This window comes from Phalacrocorax carbo, chromosome 2, assembly GCF_963921805.1.
Source record: "Phalacrocorax carbo chromosome 2, bPhaCar2.1, whole genome shotgun sequence".
In the NCBI taxonomy this organism is placed as follows: Eukaryota; Metazoa; Chordata; class Aves; order Suliformes; family Phalacrocoracidae; genus Phalacrocorax; species Phalacrocorax carbo.
Window position 1 is genome coordinate 134,401,736 of NC_087514.1, and position 19,812 is coordinate 134,421,547.

Below are 19,812 nucleotides of genomic sequence, written 5' to 3' on the forward strand. Positions count from 1 at the left end.
TGCACTGTAGACAAAGATTCTATTTAGGATCAACAATAATTATACAGTAAACTACAGACTAGTACTAAATTTAAAGTATTTGTTTACAGACTGTTGCAATGCCAGTACCAACCAAGGTTTCACAGTGGCTGATGTTTGATTCTTTTTGGCTGCCCACCGCACACAAACAACCAAGAGCATTCACACTGTGGAAAGACACCACAAATGTACAGAGGTAAGAGGTAAAGGTTCTGCAGCAGACCCTGCTCACATCAAGTGCACACAGGACATATCTCATTATTCTTATCAAAACTTATTTTCATATTGCCTTCAAGACTGACATTATATCCTATGGTCACCAAAAGTAAAAACTAGCTAAAAAATCCTTCTTCACTTTCATTAGTCCTCTTGGGTGGGGATAATACTCAGTAAGTTGTATATTGAATTCTACTGTGCCCAAAAAGCTTAAAGTGGCTGAAGAACCCATCAGAAAGGATGGACAACTGGTTCCCATATGATGCGCCCTGTCCTTGATCTGAGACTTCAAAATTTGTACATTCTGCGTAGTACCTGAATAATGATTTCGGTATCTGAATATGAAAGTTTAGAACTGCATTCGGTTGGGTCAGAGCTATAGTACGGCATGTCACCTGAGAAGACTGTCATTTTTGTACCTATGTGTTCTATATCTAGGTATATATACACATAAACATATGTACCCCTCCCCAAATATGTAGCTAATGTATTTTGACTGAAGTAAGACAGATTTACAGGAAGAAAAATCTCAAGTTCAAATACAATCTGGAATTTTAAAAATCATTGTACAATGCTAATTTTAAAGTATTTATTTCTATCTTGATTTTGGAAACAAAATTGAATCCATTAGTATTTAGACTGGAAAGTGAATAAACAGTTTCATTAAGGAGACATGTTAGCTCCAACAATGTTTATTGGGGCAAGCCTGCGCTCTGGCTGCATATGGTGTACCCTAAATAGGGCTGTTAAAATACCAAATAAAATGTCAAAGTCCGTCAGGTCTGGAGCTTTTATAAATTGTTTAGACTGGGGATAATTTAGGTTTTGTACATCATGCCTTGCAGATCGCGCGGCAGGGAGATAGGAAAGGAAAGGGGGCCAGGGAGAAGAACGCGGGGCAGCCAGTCTTTCGGAAAGGCACCTCCCGGGCCATCGCTCTCCTCACCAGCTGCCTCCCTCTTCCCCCAGGCCTGCACACCCACTCTTTGCCTCCCCTCTCTCTGGGTGGTATCCTGAGGTTACGCACGTGACTAAACAACCACACTAAAAAAGAAAATTTAAAAATTTCCTTTCAAAAGGCAGTGCCACAGCCACTTGCCAAAGATGCGCACGCTATGAGTAACTTCACCTCGGGCTGTAGCAACCCTGCGCTGTAAGTACCCACCGCTGCTTCAGTGTACCATTGGCAAGACCGTCCCCGGCGAGGCCTGGAAGAGCTGCCCGGGCTGCCACACCTTGGTGGCTGCCCTCCCGGCCCTCCCCCCGCCACCCTCCCCGGAGCAGAGGGGTTGAACAACGCCTCCCTTCAGCCCCCCCACCCCGGCTCTCCCACCCACGGCGCGGCCCGGACCTCACCTTCAGCTCCCGGGAGGCCACGCGGGCCGCCAGCTCGATGACACAGCCCACCGCCATGCGTGCCGCCCCGGCCGAGTGCAGCTCGTTCCAAACGGTGTCACTGTCCACCTGAGCAAACAGCCAGCCCCGGGAGGAAGGCAGGGGAGAGAGGGAGAGGGAGAGGGAGAGGGAGAGCATGAGAGAAAACAAACCCGTGAGGGAGGGCTGGCAGCGTGACAGCCCGTGTACAATAACATCAGTCTTCCGTCCTGGCCAGCTGAAAGGCCTTCTGGACATGGCTTTGCTTATGCTTTTTCTCTGCACGGGCTTCTCCAATGGAAACACATTCCTGTCATGCCTCGCTGCCATTCCCTGTTTAGATTTCTCATTACAAACAGTGTTACATTGGCCGGGCTGGGCCTGCTCGCCGGCCGCCAGATGCCGTGCGCCGGGTCCCCACGCCGGCGGGGGACGGGGGCCTGCCAGCCCCGGGACAAGGCGTCCGGTGGGGATGGCCGCCGCCGGCTGCAGCGCCCGCCACAGGCAACCCCTGCCACCAGAGCTCACCAGAGGCTCACGTCATTACCCTCTTTTTAAAACGGAATAAAAAGAGCAGTAAGCACTTTTCTTTCCTACCCAGGCACGAGTCGTTTTTAAGCAGCTGAAATCGGAACAATTGTTTGGATTAATTTCAGTAGTCGCTATTGCCATACACAGAAAATAAAATTAAATAAAATAAAGTGCGACCCTTGCTGTATCTCCAGTTTTGACGAACTAATGAAGTTCGGCTGTCAGGCTTTAGGTCCCATTTTGTAACAGATGAATGTGGGTATTTAAAGCAGGGAAAATTATCTTTTGCTCCTGCTAAATGAGCAAGTGTGACAAGTAAAAACAAAACTTTACATGAATATTATATAAAATAGACAAAATATTCTAACTATAAAAAATTATAAAGCAAATACTGTAAAGACAGCTAAGAAGTACTGCTCTACAGCTTCAATCGGTATGTTAAAATTTTACTTTTTAAGTCTATTTTTAGTAACTATTTATCTGCAGAAACATACCAAAAAATACAGGTGAAATGTTGTATATCCCTTATATGATATTATGCCAAGCAGACATGATGGTGTGAAATAGTCTGAAAAAGTCATCCAAAGAGACAGCCAGACTTCCTTGACGCTCCATGGGAAGTGCATTTAATTGTATCATACCGTACAAATTTATCATGAAAAGAAAAACGTTAAGGGATAGACAAAATACTGTGGCAGATGCTATTTGGATAACTTCCAAGCACACTGAGACATGTTTTCAGTTTGAACCAGAAGCTTCTGTTCCTAATTTCTTAAAAAAAAAAAAAAAGAAAAAAAAGAAAAAAAAAGAAAAAAAGAAAGCAAAGAAGGAGAGAAAGAAAGAAAGAAATCAAGTAATTGAAAATGGATGCAACTGCTACTCGACTCTGGAGGTTCTGAGGAATTTCTCTGATTAGTCATTTGAAACAGAAAGAACCTTGATCTTCTCTACACCTGTCAAATGTCTTCGCCATTACTGTTACAATAATATTATATTTCAAGCTACTAAAGTGATCTTACTTTTCAGTGTACTAGACCTGAGTTTTCTATCATTTCGATCAGTTTTGGGTGCATGCAGCAGAATTAATGAAAACAGTTCATATTCACAGTAGACCTGAATAAGATGACTGGATTTTACTTGCAAAGTTTAGAATAACAGCAATGACAGTACACCGTGTTTTCATCTGAGAAACTCAAAATGTTGTGCACACCCAATTAAGTATCATAAGCTTGATACGGGGTGATTTATTATATTTGTTTTGCAGATTGGTAGCCTGAGATTTAAAGAAATTAAGTAACTTTCCCAAAGATGCACACAAATCAATAGTTAACTAAGAAAATTACAACAAGAAATAAGAAAGAAATCAAGTAATAAAAAAATAACAACATATTTAACATTAGACAGGCCTTCAGGTTGTCTCTGTATTGCTTTAAAGCAACTGTGAATCAATTTTCATTTTTAAAACAAGTAAGGAGATAAATACGTAGAGGTCATCGGTTAAATCAATTTAATCAAACCATAATAAAGTTTGAAAAATACTGTGCAGTACTTGAAATAAAGAAGTATCAACAAGAGGGCTGGGAGGGAGTACTTTCTTACCATTTTTATGGCTAGCAAATTAAGGTTAACATGAAGGAGTGGCTGATGAAAATGATTCAATGGCAGCTGCTCAGTACACCAGGGTACGAGCAGGAGCCTGCACCCTCAAAGGGACTATGATTCATTTCCAGGAAGGCCGATTAAGTTAAAATTGTAACCACAGCTTGAGAGTACCCACCCTTCAAGACAGTTGTCTGCTCTGACACATGAGACGGCAGTCTCTCCAACCGCCGAACGCTGAGTATTGGCCAGGATACGGCATTTATCATTTTCTGCTTTCAACCGAGTGTGAGGAGACTGAACTGGGACAATAAGACCAAATATCTTCCACTGTAAAATTTCCCTCAGACCACTTGAATGACTGCTACCTAATTCTACCTGGACTGGAAGTAAAAACAGGCAATCAGGAAACAAAACAGCGTTTCCTGAGGAATTTCAAAAATGACCACCTAAATGTACACAGGAAATTCAGGATATTTTAGCTGATCTCTTGGGCATGGTACATGTAATGAATGGTAAGCTGTCAAAGCCAGGGGTAGCCAAATGAAGCTGCATACCTTAGTGTACAGTTATTATAATACAAGAAAACTAAGATAAACATATGAATAATTACCCTGAAAAGGCACAGTCTTATAAACTTGGATGCCAAATTCTATTTCATATCCATGCAAAATTAAGACTGAATTTCTGAGGAACATCTCATGAAGAACAAACTGGAAAAACTTCCACCACACAGCCAACGCTTTAGCTGTAACAACTGGAAAATGTCATCTCACTCCATTGTATATCTCTATTAGTTCTATGTATCGCCTTAAATGTTTCAGGTGTTTAAACAGAGATTTTCTTTTAGTGTTACTCAGTGTTTACTTTGTAAATTGCTGTTGAAATACAGTGAAATAAATGGCAAATCCATTAAAATTACAGCTACTAGCTGGCCCAGTTGTCAAGCTGTATATGAAATGCAGCTATGTAAAATTCTACCAGATATGCTTTTCTTTATTCCTGTGAGATGAAATGGTTGGATTTTTTACAAGTAAAGGGAATAGGATTAGACACTGTGGTTTCTGGTTCTAGTTCATGCATGTATCACGTGTATCTGACAGTCTATCTAGATGCTGAGTAGGCATGAATTTGTGACAAATGTGATGCTTTCTGAATCACAGACTATGAAAAAGTCAGATGGAATTTTGTAGGAGGTTATTCTTGTTCTGCAAGTACTTTGGAGCAGCTGATGAATTCAGTAAAAACTCTATCTAGATTAGGAATTTTTCAGGAAAACTGTTAAACAAAATTTGCTGAAAAAGACAGCATTTTGTAGCTTAATTCTAACAGAATCTTAGCCCCTTTTTTTCTGCTTAATTGTATTATTATTTTCATTTAAGGATCCTTTAAAAAATTGTCAGTGTAGGATAGTGTTCTGAATGTCTAAACAAATGAAAAAGAACATTTTTAAAGCATCAAAATGTCAGTGTAGAACTATGATCATACTATACATTTCGTTATCAAAAAGCCTATCACTGCTGCAGCTCTTCAAAGAAGGACTGTGCATGATAGTGCCAAGAGCCAGAAAACATGAGCCCTATCTGAACACTGACTTTCTAACACACATATGGATTTACTTCACTCCGAGTTTCCTGAATGAGCACTGTAGGTTGTAGGCTTTTTCAAGCACATCTAGTATAGCTCAATCATTGGCATGTGTAGCAAAGCTAATACTCTGTAAAGCTACAGATGATAGAAATTAAGCTACCTGTCCCTGAAGTGGATGTGGAGGCATTAAAGAGGAAGGGAATGACTTAAGTGAAAAGAAATGTAGGTAACTTTTCCTGACTGAATGCAACTAATGTTTCAAACCCTGTGCGCAGAAATTCCCTGCTTTGCACTACAAAAAGAACTTGATACTAATGCTTCCTGCAAGAAATACCTATGTGATAACTTGACTTTCACAATGAAGACTTCAAGCATACTGAAAAGAAGATAAGAAACAAGAAGCCTTGCAGCAGAGACCTTTCAGCAGACAGAAAGCTTTTACTGTGACCCCTCATGGCTGGAATATTATTTATTAGGGAAGCCTGACTATAAAGTTTGAAAGTTACCAACTCCTTATACCGTGCTCAGGTTGTGGCACATGTATGTGAGAATAGAGAGGAAGAATATGGAAATACATCTGAAAGAGAGATTGTTTACTTAAAGGTCTTTCTGAAATCCCTGCAGTTGCTGAAACAGGAAATGTTACCTGTCCTGCTATTTACATTTATCTGGAGCCTATGTCAGAGAGGCAAAAAAGTAGCATGAATTCTAAAACATTCTTTAAAAATATTGATAACTACCTTTTGCTTTACCTGTCCCTTCCCCTGATAGAGAACCTCTTCACTCTTCATCCTCTGTTTCAGTCCTTCCTCGAGAAACCTCCTGGCATCTGCCTAACGGTCACTGCATCACAGTCTGCTGACCAGAGATGCTGCTCACAGTCTGATACATCCTTCCATTTTTCACACCTTGCATGGTGTATTCATCTGTGTGAGTTATTTCTCTTTCTTAAATAATTATTGTAAACTCTGAAGTTGCCTTCAATACATATCCATTGATAAATATATGGCGATATAAAAGAAAGCCCAAGCTACTGCTTTGGGATGGATTCTGACAAAGCATCCTAGAGCTTGTCCTCTCTCTCTCACACAAACAGAGACACAGATTTAATATCAATCCAGCTTCCACAGTGGAATTCTGATTTCACTCCTAAAAGGAATTAAAAATATACTGAATCCCTCATCCTGCTCTGGATTTTATGCACAACAGTTGCCATCATAAAAATCAAAACCAGTCCTCCTATTGTTACCACATGTCCCTGCCAGAGATACTCTACTTATTCTCTGAGAATAGTTCGAAAATGCAATCTGTCATCTACCTGTTCATGGAAATTTTGACCTGTGATGATCCTTTGATAGCAGTGATTATATCCTATGTGTCCAATATCCCAACAACAAGCTAAAAAGTAGCAGTGGTTTACAGTAGTTTAAAAGGATTCTTTGCCCTTTCTTTAAAGAGCAGGGCTCAACTGTTTTTGGATGGAAGTTAATTCAGTATGCATTTCAGATGAATACATTTCAACACAAGTCTGGAAGTACTACATAAAACAAAATGCTGTCCTTTGATATAAGTGGCTATAAAACTGAGAAGTAAATAAAATCTATCCAGCTAACAACAGTGTAGCTATATGCAGTAAAAAAAAAAGATTAAGAAATCTGTGAGAAATAATACAGGAGAGTACAGACCTCCTCAGTGACACTGCAATTTAATAAACCTTTGTACTGCAGAGCAAGTTCCTGTGCTTTAGCTTTAAAAGTGTTGAGAGTCTTGCACTCTTCCACTTATGCCAGGGCAAACATGTTTCCATCACTGGGTTTTCTTAGTTCCCTGGCATGAAAATAGAAATTAAATGTTTTCCTAAAGTGTTGCAACCTTTAAAAATTGTGTGTGGCATTTTGCTATCACTTCCAGCAAGGAGTCTGTCATTCTTGGAGACAGTTGGTGCCAGCAAATGCTGGCACATAAGTTTGTAATGCTTTGCTCCTGACCATGAGCAGTGCAGCGTCCCAGGTGCTGCACTCATAGCTCTCACCTCCCACTCCTACAGATGTCCTGGTGATCATTCATCACCTCCGTGATTTCCACTAAGAAGCAAAAGGTCCTCAACGTGCTTCTCAGCTGCTGTTTCATCTCACCATGACTAAAGAAGCGAAGGTGTGCACATCATCTCCAAGGAACAACCTCTAATGAATGACCTGTCAGCCATGTCTCTCGTTAAGGAACAAAGGAGAAAAAGTTTGCACGGCTGAAGTCTCTTCCATAAATCCCACATACAGGAAGTGTGTAAAAGTGGGCTACTTTAGGAAAAATATGTTCAGTGGGCTTCCTTTATTTTTACTGCTATTTTACAGCGGTATCAGAGATTTGTTCTGTCAAAGGCATTTCCAGCTGCTTTAATCTAAAATGCCTGACACAGAGAGTACCCAGAATATCAGCTTTTCATGCTTTCTTGCCTACCAGTGTGGTTTACAAATAAATTGTGAAGGGGATGCGACCTTTAGGCTCTGGTGGGATGAATAGTTCAAAGGATCATCACAAATTATTGCTCAAACAAAAAATATGGAATTCACTTGGGCTTTCATTGGCTTCTCTATTGTATTTGAATAATTCCAGTAGGAGAATTTATCAGCAATAATATTCATGCAAATGGACTTCTAAAAAGAATTTGAGAGGCTATTAATTCTGACAACAAAAGCCTCTTTCTGGGCAAGAATTAGGAATGCAAACAGGTCATGTACCCACTGTATGTCGAATGTTTAAAATCTTCCAAGTTTTACCTGCCAACAGTGATCTAACTTGTAAAGCTATTATAAATCCAAGCCAATTTTCAGAAAATAGTAAAAAAAATCTAAGTAAAAATTAATAATTGGATGCCTAGCAGAGGTACTGGTGGTGGTTGTCAGTCACTGATAAAAATGCAGCACCCGTACTTCTGTACGAAAAGAATTCACCTGAAGGTTTGTAAAAAAGCAAGTAAATACGTGAGGTCTATATTAAAAAATAAACAGCTTCGTGTTCAAAATGAGAATCAGAAAAGAACCAAGCTAAGTCAAGCTGAAGCCTGAATAGAATAATATCTTCAGAAGAAATAGTTTGATCCAGTTACTCTCTTAAACTAACTTTTATGACAGGCATTCAGAATCTCTGGGTCTCATAAAGCATACATTAGACACCCTAAAGGATCTCAAAACCTTAGTGAAACAGTGATGTGTGGATCATTAGTAGGGGGAACGGAGGGAGGATAGCATGGATTAGGTGTGGATTAGAATTTGTTTTTAGAAAAAACTCATAAATAAAACGCTTAGGCCCAGATTCAAGTCTCAGATATGTGGCATATATCACCAGATGCTTGTAAAAATGTTACTGCACTTTCAGACCTAGCCCTGAGTACTCTATTAATTTAACTTGACATTTGTTTTAGTATTTAATGGATTAGTGTGTGAAAATGCTTGTGCAACTGCCTTCTTATGTTGGATCATGCAGTTTCCAGGAGTTCATGGGCAAATAGATAGAACAATGCGTGGTTAGTTGTAATGCATATAGTTACAGAAAATACAACTTTTATGTGCAGAATTCAAGCCTTAGTTTTTAAAAGTTTCATCATTTGCTGCTGAACATGTTTGACCAATACATAGCATTTTAGCTGTCTTCTTGGGCGTAGATGATCTTTATCTATAAACCTGGTGTTTAGTCAGATGAGCAACACATGAACACTTTCTCTTCGGAGAGCTTTTTGGTCCATCTTGGGGGTGAAATTCTATAAATAAACATATGATGTGATTTTCAAGTGCAAATGTGAATTCTGCTTTAGTTACAGAATTCCCATCAAATCCATATGTGTGGGTGATTAAGCCTGGGGAGAGTGAATAGTATTAGAAAATTGTATATGGTACTATTCCACTATTTACATTTAACATGTGTAGATATATATATATAAAATGTTTCATATTCCGGCAAATAAGAAGGCTTCTTTGCATAACACTGGCCTTTGGCAACACAATAGCTTTTAGGAAATGCACAAAATGAGCTGACCTTTAAAGATTTGACTTTATGGTAGCTCATTAACTTCACAATAATTTTCTGTGTTCCATGCGTTGTATCTTTGTTTAAAATTTTAATCTGGTCTAGTACTAAGGAAAAAAGGTCCTCTGTTAAAAAGAGAAAAGACAAATATCTGAGGGACCAAATTCTGTGTTTGATGAGTTGGCAGATTACCACTCATGAACTTTCTACCTTTGCCTGCTGCAAGTAAAAGCAGGCTGGGACTATTCTAAAATATTTTGTTGTACCTCCAGTGATGGCAAGGAACTATGTCTCTCAGCTGAGCAGTTTCACCTCTTACTGGTCTAAACATCAAGCTCTGTGGTGGATGGCACAGGGCCACCTCAGTGCCATGAAAGGACAAGAATGGGACAAAATATCTGCCCTTTAGTGGGAAGAGATTTTTTCTTCTTTTTTTTTGTGGCAATGGTATTGATATGCTAAATGCAGCATCACTTCCCTGCCCAGAGATGGGACACCGTGGCACTTTGCAGATCCAGAGGTGAAGTCTCTGTACCTCAGTAAGGGAAGAATATCTATTTCCTGCTCTGATCATCCAGTTTCATGTTAACACAACTGTTAATTTTCTTTTCTAAAATGAATGTGCCTAAAATTAGGAACTTATTTGCTTCAGGTCCCTGTCAATGAAGGAAATCAAGGTCCTCCAGTTAGTTCTTCTGATCTTAGGTGGGCTGACTCCTGCTCTAGTGGTGCACATGGCTCTCTAATGGTTACAAGGGTGGTCAGGGTCCTGCTTTCACTGTTGCAGTAACTTGACTGAAATTAGGTATGTGAAGCTGGACAAGTGAGTCTTCAAAGAACTGTTGTTGTTCTGAACTGAAAGTAAGTAAATGTGTAGTTTTTATCTCATTCCCCTATTTCTTCTTTAGTTTACCTGCTCAAGCAAACTGTGAGCTTCTCAGCTAGAAAGCCTACAATCCTCTCTGCATAAGAGAGCTTGACTAAAGTGTAATGTCATTTGGCCTGTTCCTACAAAACATAGACCACTAAAACAGCTGGCTTTCCTGAATTGCCAGAACTGACAGGGTATACCACCTAAAAAGTCCATTCACCAGTGCAGCTGGGAGTACATTACACCCTCATTCCCTCATCCTGTGGATAGTCTAAATAGGTTTATCTGGAACTGCACTAAGTGACTGAGCATGCAGACCCTTGAATGCTCTTGGAGGACAAACCTCCAGCCCTCGCTACAGTCCCATCTCCACTGGCCTTAAGTTGTGCCTAAGGGTGATACCAGGACAGCCTTTTTGATCACATATTTTGATGACCTCTGCAGGAAATATCACACAGTCAACGCTGTGTAACTGTGAGTCCTAAACAGTCATGCAAGATACATCAATTAAAGTATAATGTGCCTGTGAGGTTGTTTTGACTAAATCCTGGAATTTCTTTAGGAAAGGTGTAGCTGCCAGAGAGGCTTAGGAGGTAAATGAGTCCTTTATTCCCAGAAGTCTCCCACAATCTGCTCCAAAATGTTATAACTGGCAAATTTCAGTAGGTTAAATAGGTGACTCAGGTAAGTAGTTTAAATTAATAGGTGAATATATTGGCAACATGGTATATTAACGATTTCACAATGGAAGACATCATATTAAGTAGATGAGCTTTGAGGAATAACAGATGGTTTTCCCCAAACCAGGAAACAGACGGATTTTTGGTTGATGTTATGAAAGGACTATACCTATTTTGGTACAGCCTGGGATATATGGGAAGGACACAAGTTAATTCTAACGCCTGTGTGGAGGTGATGTTTCATTTGAGTGTTCAAACCATAGGCAGTCTGATTTCTTTACAGCCAGATTTGAATGCAGATATAAGGAGAGATCCGTAAGCAGCCTGGAGCCTAAAATATTCTACAAGGAGTCAATGCCATCACCAATACTTTCTTAATTTTTACACGTTGTACCATGGTAATGGAACCAGGTTGGTACTATTAACTCTTATACAAATGAGAGGGATGAAGGGTCATAATGTGTAAAGGCTGAAAATTCTTTCTGGGCCCAGATTGAGAAGATCAAAGGAAGAATGAGAAGCAGCAGAAAGCCATTTGTCGCCTGGATGACTTACTAAGGTTTTATACCAGCGAAATCTTGCTTTTCTTAGTGCTTTTCTTCCTGTGTGGTCAGGACAAAAAGTAGTACTGTCCAGCTACCACAGCAAGGAATGCCAGGAAGAAATTCAACATTCAGAAAATATTAATATTTTGTAAGTTTTGTAAAAATGTAGAGAGATTTTATAGCTTTACATTTCCTGTCTTGACAGTTACAGGCCAAATTCTTTTTCAGATATGAAAGATCTAAGCTACACTTCAGATAGTGAAACAAGGCCAGCAGTTAATGAAACAAGACCAGCTTATCCCAGCAGAAAATCTCATCTCTGTTTTATTGCCATAACAGCAAAATTAGAGGAAATGCAACGGACTTTCCGTAATATGTACAGGCCATTCTTAGCCATTCAAATGGCTCAATATTTAGCCGATGAACCACTCTGTTCAGCTCACTAAACGTTTATTCTGCTAAAGTCTGATTTCTTGCAGGGCGGTGCTCTCCCCCTGCTCCTCCTCTTGTAATTTAAAGATCTGACTTTACACATTACAGGTTTGGAGCAGTGTCTTTTGAGGGTGGGGGGAGAGCAGGGGGGATTGGATAACTGCCCAATTTCATATGATAAAAGTGAAATTCTCTTCTGTCTGCAGGACAATCCCCAGGGAACAACGTATGAAACCCAAACTTAAATAAAATCATATCCTGTTTGCAAACATCATATTCCCTTTGCTTCTCAGTAATCTGGACCCATAAACCCCAGCACAGCTTGAGAGCCCATTCCTCATCTAAACAAATGCCATAAGCCCCTTTATACTTTTACAACCATGTCAGAAAATAATATTGACTGCCAATAGTGATGTGATTGGAGTTGCCTCCTCTGAGCCATAAAAGAAGCAGTCTGTTATCAATTTCTCTAAATGCATCAAGGGAATTATGGGTCGGTTCAGTTCCAAGTTATAAATGACAATTCAAAAGCCGCAGAAGTGTTTGAAGCTGGGAGCCGATGATGACATTATCATAAAAGCCTGCTCTTCTTTGCTTTTGTGGGTTTTTTTGCCTATCAACTAGACAAAAAAATATGGCTGAGAAATGACTTCAAGATTTCTTCACACAGCAGCAGGTCAAACAGGCAGGAAAACAATCACTATTTTTAGTGACAGACTGAGGCAGGGAGATGAAACTTACTCCCATTAAAAGTAGATTTCTGCTTCTCTTATCGTCATTTTCACAGCACAACAGAAGGGGAGGAATTGCAATAGATGGATGCATTGATCAAATGATCAGTTATAGCTCTAGTGGCTGTTCACAGATGAAAAAGTGTGGAATGATCTGATAATCTGCCGAACCAAAAAGTAATTTGTGATTATTCTCCCCATTTGGCTGCTTCACCTGCAATCTACCCACCTCTCCTGGAAAACCTTTCACATTCCAAACCTCTGACTAGCTGCAAGAAACCATCTCTTGTTATTAAAACTGCTGGCTGTATAGCAGCTAGTCTCTCTCCAACGCAAGGAATTTCATCCCCCCGGTATTAGAATTCTTTAACAACAGTTGATTCTGGAACAATGTTAAGCTTGAAAAAAGAATAAAAAGCATTACTGCAAGAGGGAGGTCCCATACTTCAGCAGATGCTATACTGCTGACCCTGGACAGTCCTCTGATAAAAAATTAACCATCATTGAAAGAAAACCTGTTATGAGCAAATTTAAGAGGTTAGATTCAGACACCTCTTTCTTTCTCTCTGTGAGATCTGTTCAGTTTGGCTGCCAGTATGAAACAGCTTTGTGTTCTTAGATAAGAGAGCTAATTATTACTTATATAGTTTCTTATAAAACTATCAAGTTTATTGTTTGATTTCTTCTGAAAGCCTAACATATACCAAGCCAAATTTGCCAATAACCCTGATATAATCAGTCCCTATACCTACTTGAAAGAATATTAATATGGATTAAAAATGTTTACAAAATCAGTAAACAGTAGCTTTACAAGCACTGGTAGAAAAGATTTAGAGTCATGGTGGAACAGGATCAGAAAATATTCGTTATGGACACTGCCTCTTGTTTACTTTCAAAATTCTTGAAAAAAACTTTCTTTTACTGGAACTGTAAGTAATGTCCAAAGAAGAGGATCCATAACCTTGCCTGAAGTTTGTTGGTGCTGTTAGAACAGAGATAACAACAAAATCAATAATACAGTATATTATTATATCTATGACATAGTAGAATTTAGGGTTACAGAGGTTAGTTGGACCTTTGTTTGTGAACAATGGAGACCAACCCAAACCCATGCCCATATAGTCTTTGTAGCCAATCAGCTGATCATGTATTCAATGCCTGTAAAGTCCTAGGTTCCAGTCCTTGCTCCGAGAGCAGTTTCCATTTTGTCCAGTGAATCTTTCACATGAAATATATAAGTTGTTTGTGGAGCAGGGGCTCAGCATTAGGACTTCACATGATTTATAAATGTATGGTATGCAGATCATAGCCTTAGATACACAGGCTTTATCCCACTTATGCTCTGTCTTACTGGTCCAGCGCTCTTTCCAACAGTGGGACAGCTTCAGTGCGTGGCGTCCCCAACCAGAAACAATCTATGACCTCCTCATTAGTAACAACATGCACTCAGAGATGGGGGCTCTGATATTAAATCCAGCCTGGCAGTGGAGAGAAATGAGCCTAGGTTTCCCATCCCCTGTGTGAGTAGTCTAACCACTAATCTATTTAATAATAGAAGAGCTGCATAATAACAGCCGGTAAGGTCCCCATATGGTTAGAAGACAATGGGATCAAAGAGCTCTGAAAACCATCATTCAAGAGGCAGCCATAAAGTCTCCTGCAAGAATGGAATTCTTTTTTTCCTTAATACTTTCTCACTGTATTCTTTGGCAAACAAGTAAGCAAGCAGGCAAGCAAGAAAATAAATGACAACAAAAATAAGAGAAATTAATTCTTCCATCTCTCCTTAAAATCTTTACATGAGCTATTTTTACTGCTTTACACTGATTACTGCTTTATAACCCTTGATTAAATTGAAAGCTACTAACAATGCTGCTTCTTTCTTTCCACCATCATTTTTGAAAGTAAACTTAAAAATTTTTTTCCACACAGTTTGAAGCAGATCCCTTTCCCACAGCTCATCTTAACCAACGGACAGCTAAATATCACTGAAAGAGAGCTCCTAATCTGATTATTTACCTTGAAAAAGGTCATAACCCATTCCTTTAAAAGAGCCCCACAGCAAGCCTGACAATAATAATATGTAGAAAGGCAAACCAACTAGAAAAAAAATAAATAAAAGATCCATTTCTACAACATGTTCTTTAATCCAATTTCCATTATTTTAAAAAAGAAATAAAGCAAACAGACTCAAAAAAGTGTAGACAAATTTAAATGCTTAAAAAACTGAAACTATACTGAGTATTTCTGACTCGTATTTCTAGCTTTAGAATGGACAACATACTTTCGTTAGTAGAAGGATTTCAAAGCACATCTCTATTCACAATTTTTTAATATCACAATATATTGTTTCATAGAAAAATCTTATACTTTAATTTTCAAAGCATACCACCATCCTGTCTACTTTCCAAAGGCCTCAAAAAGATTTGTCAAGAAATTTTACATCAAGTCCTCTTTACTCAGAAGCCTGAACAACATAATTTCTCAACTTTATTCATCTCCCGCTCAGTTGTCTCTAATCTTCTTAATAACTGCAAAAAGAGTGTGAAAATTTACCTTTTTTTATACAGAAATGAGTGCATATACATGTGTTTGTGCACATAAGTGTGCACAGAGGTGCATGTGGACATACATGTCTACGTGTCAATGTGTAATGTTAGCTGATCGACATACAGAAACAACCCCCAGGTTTCAAAATTAGCAAGTTGATAGTCACCAAGTTCCAAAGTTTAGGCAGAATCCTCAGCAAGCTAAGTCCACTGTAGAGGAGCTGGAATGATTACTGCTTCGTCATTCTTTGTTCCTTAACTCATAGTTCAAAAATCCTCAAAAATCACTAAATTCTGAAAGCTAAAATGGAATTTCTCTTTTTTTTGTGTGTTAAAACCTTACAAAATGAGTATTTCTTCTGTCAGGTGTCTCATAATTAAAAAAAACCACTATAAACAAGGCTAGTATGGTACGGAATTTATCCTTTGTGAAAGATAAAAGTAAATAAAACTTCAGAAGGTTGCACTGGTAGTTGACCTCCAAAGAATGTTGCTTTATTCCTGCATACTCAGAAACAGTGAAAGCGAACTAAAAGAGAGATGCTTCATCCAGCCAGCCCATCAATATCTAGTAATATCATTTCACTTTGATATTGCTGACATCAGTAAATAATGCACCCAGCTGGATCAAAAGTGTAGAATACTTTTGTGTGATAAAACCCTTGTACAAAAAATTCTTTCTCCCTGGTATTTTCTTCACTAGAATTTAGTAGGAGCATGATACCAACATCAGTAGAAATTCTCCAGTCTACATGGTTTTCAATAATTAGATTAATTCTTTTAGCTAGTGTTGCAACAGATCTTTGTCCACAGTAAGCATACGGATCAGTTAGATAGGAACATATTTTGTGATAATGTGCACATTTCTTAGTTCTCCCTCTTCGAGTTTTTCACGTGAGCTCTATTTTTGAGGAAAGTAACATAGGTGCAATTGTATAGCTCAGTCTGCTATAACAATTCCTGTCTAACTGTTCCATTGCTTGTTGTAATGTACTGTCTTCTGTGTCTTTGAAAACAGTATGATAATGGCTCAGGTTTGATCTCTAGCTTTTTACCAGCTTCTGAAGGCTTTGAACAGATAATGCAAGAGTGCTAAAGAATTCATGAATGAATACATATATTGTGTGCTGTCCCTCTTGCAAAAAAACCAAACATCTACTTACCCCAAGTCCCCCACAAGGCAACAAGGAAAAGAGTTTTTGAGACACGTTTCCTATATATTGAAGAAAAAAAAGGAAACAATAAGCATAATTTATCAAAAAGACATTTAAATACTGGAACAGTAATCACTCTTTTACTGTAATTCTGATTTCATATCACATAATGAAAAGTCCATGTATTAGAATTAAAAATATTAATAGTACTTAGAAAGCAAATCATCCATGGGACATTTAAGGTACTCTTTTGCAACAGCGACAAATCTTAAGATCAGTAAGTAGTAGTTTCAAAGGAGTATAATGATTGAATATCCACAGAAAGTCACTCCAAACTAGGGTGACTAATCATCCCGATACCAGTAGCTGCTAAGCAGCTTGTCTAACCAAGTGCTCTCAGCTTCTTCTACAGCCAGTGGAGTGAGGGTAGGCACCTCTGCCTAGCCTAGATGGCTGAAGGGATGAATTATACTTGAGAAGGGCCTGCTTCTTTTCACTGACAAGAGGAGACCTCATTAAGCTTACATGAAACTGATAACTAATTTCTTAACTTCATTGCCCTAAAAAAGTTTCTCCTTTGACAATCGCAGCCTTAGCATTCCTACCTATGCAAAAATGCTGTTCTCTTCATTTACATACATCATTGACTACATTAATATTTTTAAAACATAAAATTAAATACTACTTGTTTCAATATTACCTAGTAAACACAGCCTACTAAAGGGAACAAATACTTAGTAGGCTTAGAATCTAATTTCTAGCTTACTCTCCTCTCTACCTTAGACAATGTGATAGGGTTTATCTTAATATTTATACTCACTTTCTATTCATTCATGTGTTCTTTTTTTGTACCACTAAACTCACTGTGTTGATAAGGACAGTATGAAAACTGGGTAGGGATCTCAGGATTTGATGCAGTCCCTATCCCAGTCTGTAATCTGATCCTAAGGCAGCTGTGGAAGCTTTTCCCCTGCCGTATCACAGAACTGGCTTTGTAACTTTGCCATCTGGAGGAAACGTTAGATAGTGAATCACTCAAGTTACCTAGAAGAGCCACCCATTGTTATGGAAGGGGCGAATACTGCACTTACTCATGTTTAGCAGGTGCCAATGAAATGCATAAAGACAATTATAAGCCACCATCTTTGAAGTATGAGAGACCAGACTGCAAGGTCTGAGATGAAGAAAGTGCTTTACACTTTGAGTAAAATCCAAGGGGCGTTTTTAACCGACTAGAGGCCTTTGATCAGTTTGCACAGCGTACTAGAGAAGACCAACAAAACCTCCTGTGGAGCTACCAAGGGAAATGCAGGTGCAGCAGCTATGCAGAGTGTTCTCATACTGTGAGTCCTAATGGCCCCAGACATGCAAGGATCTCTTGGCTGTAGGAGACTGTTAGAGTAGAGGTAGAGGAGGAGTTTCAAGATCTCTTGCTAAGCAAATCCAGGGACCAATGTGAATAGCAATTTTTTCACTTTTTACTGTGGGGAAGATCAAAAAGTCATGAGCAGATAACTAAAAAATTAGTGCTGTTTAAGTGCCAGGAGGTATTAATGGAAACATAAGCTGTAATTTGAGATAAATAAAAGAAGGTATTTTTAGAATATTGAACGACTAGACCTTTTTTCTTAAATTCTATTGCAGAGTTGGGATGTAAGAGACAACAGATGAATTCTCATTTATCTCCCTGCAGCTGGGCACATTGTGCATGGTAAACACTATTAAAAACAACAAACACAAAGTAAAAACAGAAAAGCAGATGGTGAGGAAGGATACTAAAATCAATCAACAGCACTAAAATGGGGGGAAACAAGCACAAAGCCTTTTCAGTGTATCAAGAAAGTTGCCAGGATACTCACTCCTTATTGCACAATAGTAAAAAAAAAAGCAGATAACATACTCTGCAGAACAAGAAAAACATTGAGTTTTCATGAGAAGAAGAGTGGGGAAAGGTTCTACTAAGAAAGAGTAGGACCATCACTTAGCTAGCCTCACAAAAAGAAAAGAGCTCTCAACACTCTTTGCCAAAAATGAAAATCAGTAGCAAAAACCAAACCCTGAAAATGAGTCGAGGTGAGAATTTCCCATGATGTTTGGAGTTGATGCTACAGCAGAACTTGGTAAATAGCAGCCATTTTACAGTAGCACCCTTCTACACCCAAGGATACCTCCAGAATAATAATAAAAAAGATATTGGGATACTTCAAGTAAGATAGAAGACAAATTTTAAATAATAATATTTTTTGGCTTTGCGTCAGGACAGTGTTTGCAGTCACCAGCAAATCGCTTGAGAAAAAAGATGTTTTAGAGAAGAATCAACACAATGATTTACTGATAGAGCTAGAAAAATTATCGAAGATTTGTATTCTAAAATTTCAGCCCACGAAGGCAGTAGAAGCTGGATAGTCAAATTAGGTGCTGAGGCACCCATAACTGACTGAGGTCAGGGCCCCTACAGAAGTCAAGGAAGCTGCCCAGGAGACTGACAACTGGGGACTGAGAGTCTGATGAGCAGGAAAAGTGGTGGGCAAAAACTCTTTCAAAAGAATAAACAAACTAGAAAGTGCGTTCACTTGTGAAAAGGCACAGTTTGAGGAACCTGCTTCTTTTCAGTACCATCCCTCAGGAAAAAAGCCATTCCTGCTAAGTGGTCATTTTTCCCCTAAATTGAAATTGCCGTTGTACAGATGTTCTGTGAATGCATCTTTTAGTTGTGCTCTAAATACTGCCCCACTGTCAGGGATGTGTCAACAGTATATTTCTCACTTTTACAAACTTGTAATCATCGGAAACCTGCTTTTTAGAAACACTTTCCTAATTATGGTTGGAGAGGGAAAAAAGCAAACAAATTTGTAAGATGTGTTTGATAACTGTTTTACCCTTGAGCTTATTCAAAGAACTTTGAAAGGTTACATTCTGTCACATGAAACCATAATGTGATGTGACCCATAGTCTACATATTAATTTCCTTCATGTCAAGACAATGTAATGCAACATAGCATGTTGCTTAACACACCACACTGAAATATGATCAGTGAAAAGCTTAAACTACACAATCGTGTAAAAGTTGAGGTGATCATTTGCAATAGCTACGTTTGTAGGCCCTGATGCAGGGAAAATAAAGCTAAGAGTTCAAGCCGGTTTATACTCTGAAAGAATTAAGAATATGTGAACGATAACTGCATAATTCTCACTGATTTCAATAGTTTACTGCCATTTTGCTTTCCAGTCTTCCAGAAAAGAGTTTTTTTTCCTGAACAAGGACACTGAAATAAGCATTTATTGGCAAGTAGCACATTTCTAGCCCTAGTCATACCTAAATTTAATTCCTTCAGATGTTTATTTTCTGTTTGAAAGATACAGAAGTTGCTTGTTAGCAAAAAAAAAAAAAAAGCTTCAGACAAAGCAGATGTACTCTTCTGAATGGGGTCAGGGGAGAAATGCTTTTCTGGAGCACAAGTGAAGAACAAATGGTGCCTCTGTCTTTTTGGGTGGGTAG

The 19,812-nt window shown here is 38.8% G+C and overlaps 1 protein-coding gene across 1 annotated transcript in view; it reads right to left on the minus strand.

Annotated features, from left to right (window-relative positions):
* Positions 1 to 19,812, minus strand: part of HDAC9 (histone deacetylase 9) — a 487,110-nt gene that overhangs the window by 114,726 nt on the left and 352,572 nt on the right. Inside the window, exons 17-18 of the mRNA XM_064444483.1 lie at positions 16,323 to 16,372; positions 1,591 to 1,698 (exon numbers count right to left, since the gene is read on the minus strand). Of these exons, the coding sequence (XP_064300553.1) occupies positions 1,591 to 1,698; positions 16,323 to 16,372 (158 nt within the window). The remainder of the gene's footprint in view (positions 1 to 1,590; positions 1,699 to 16,322; positions 16,373 to 19,812) is intronic.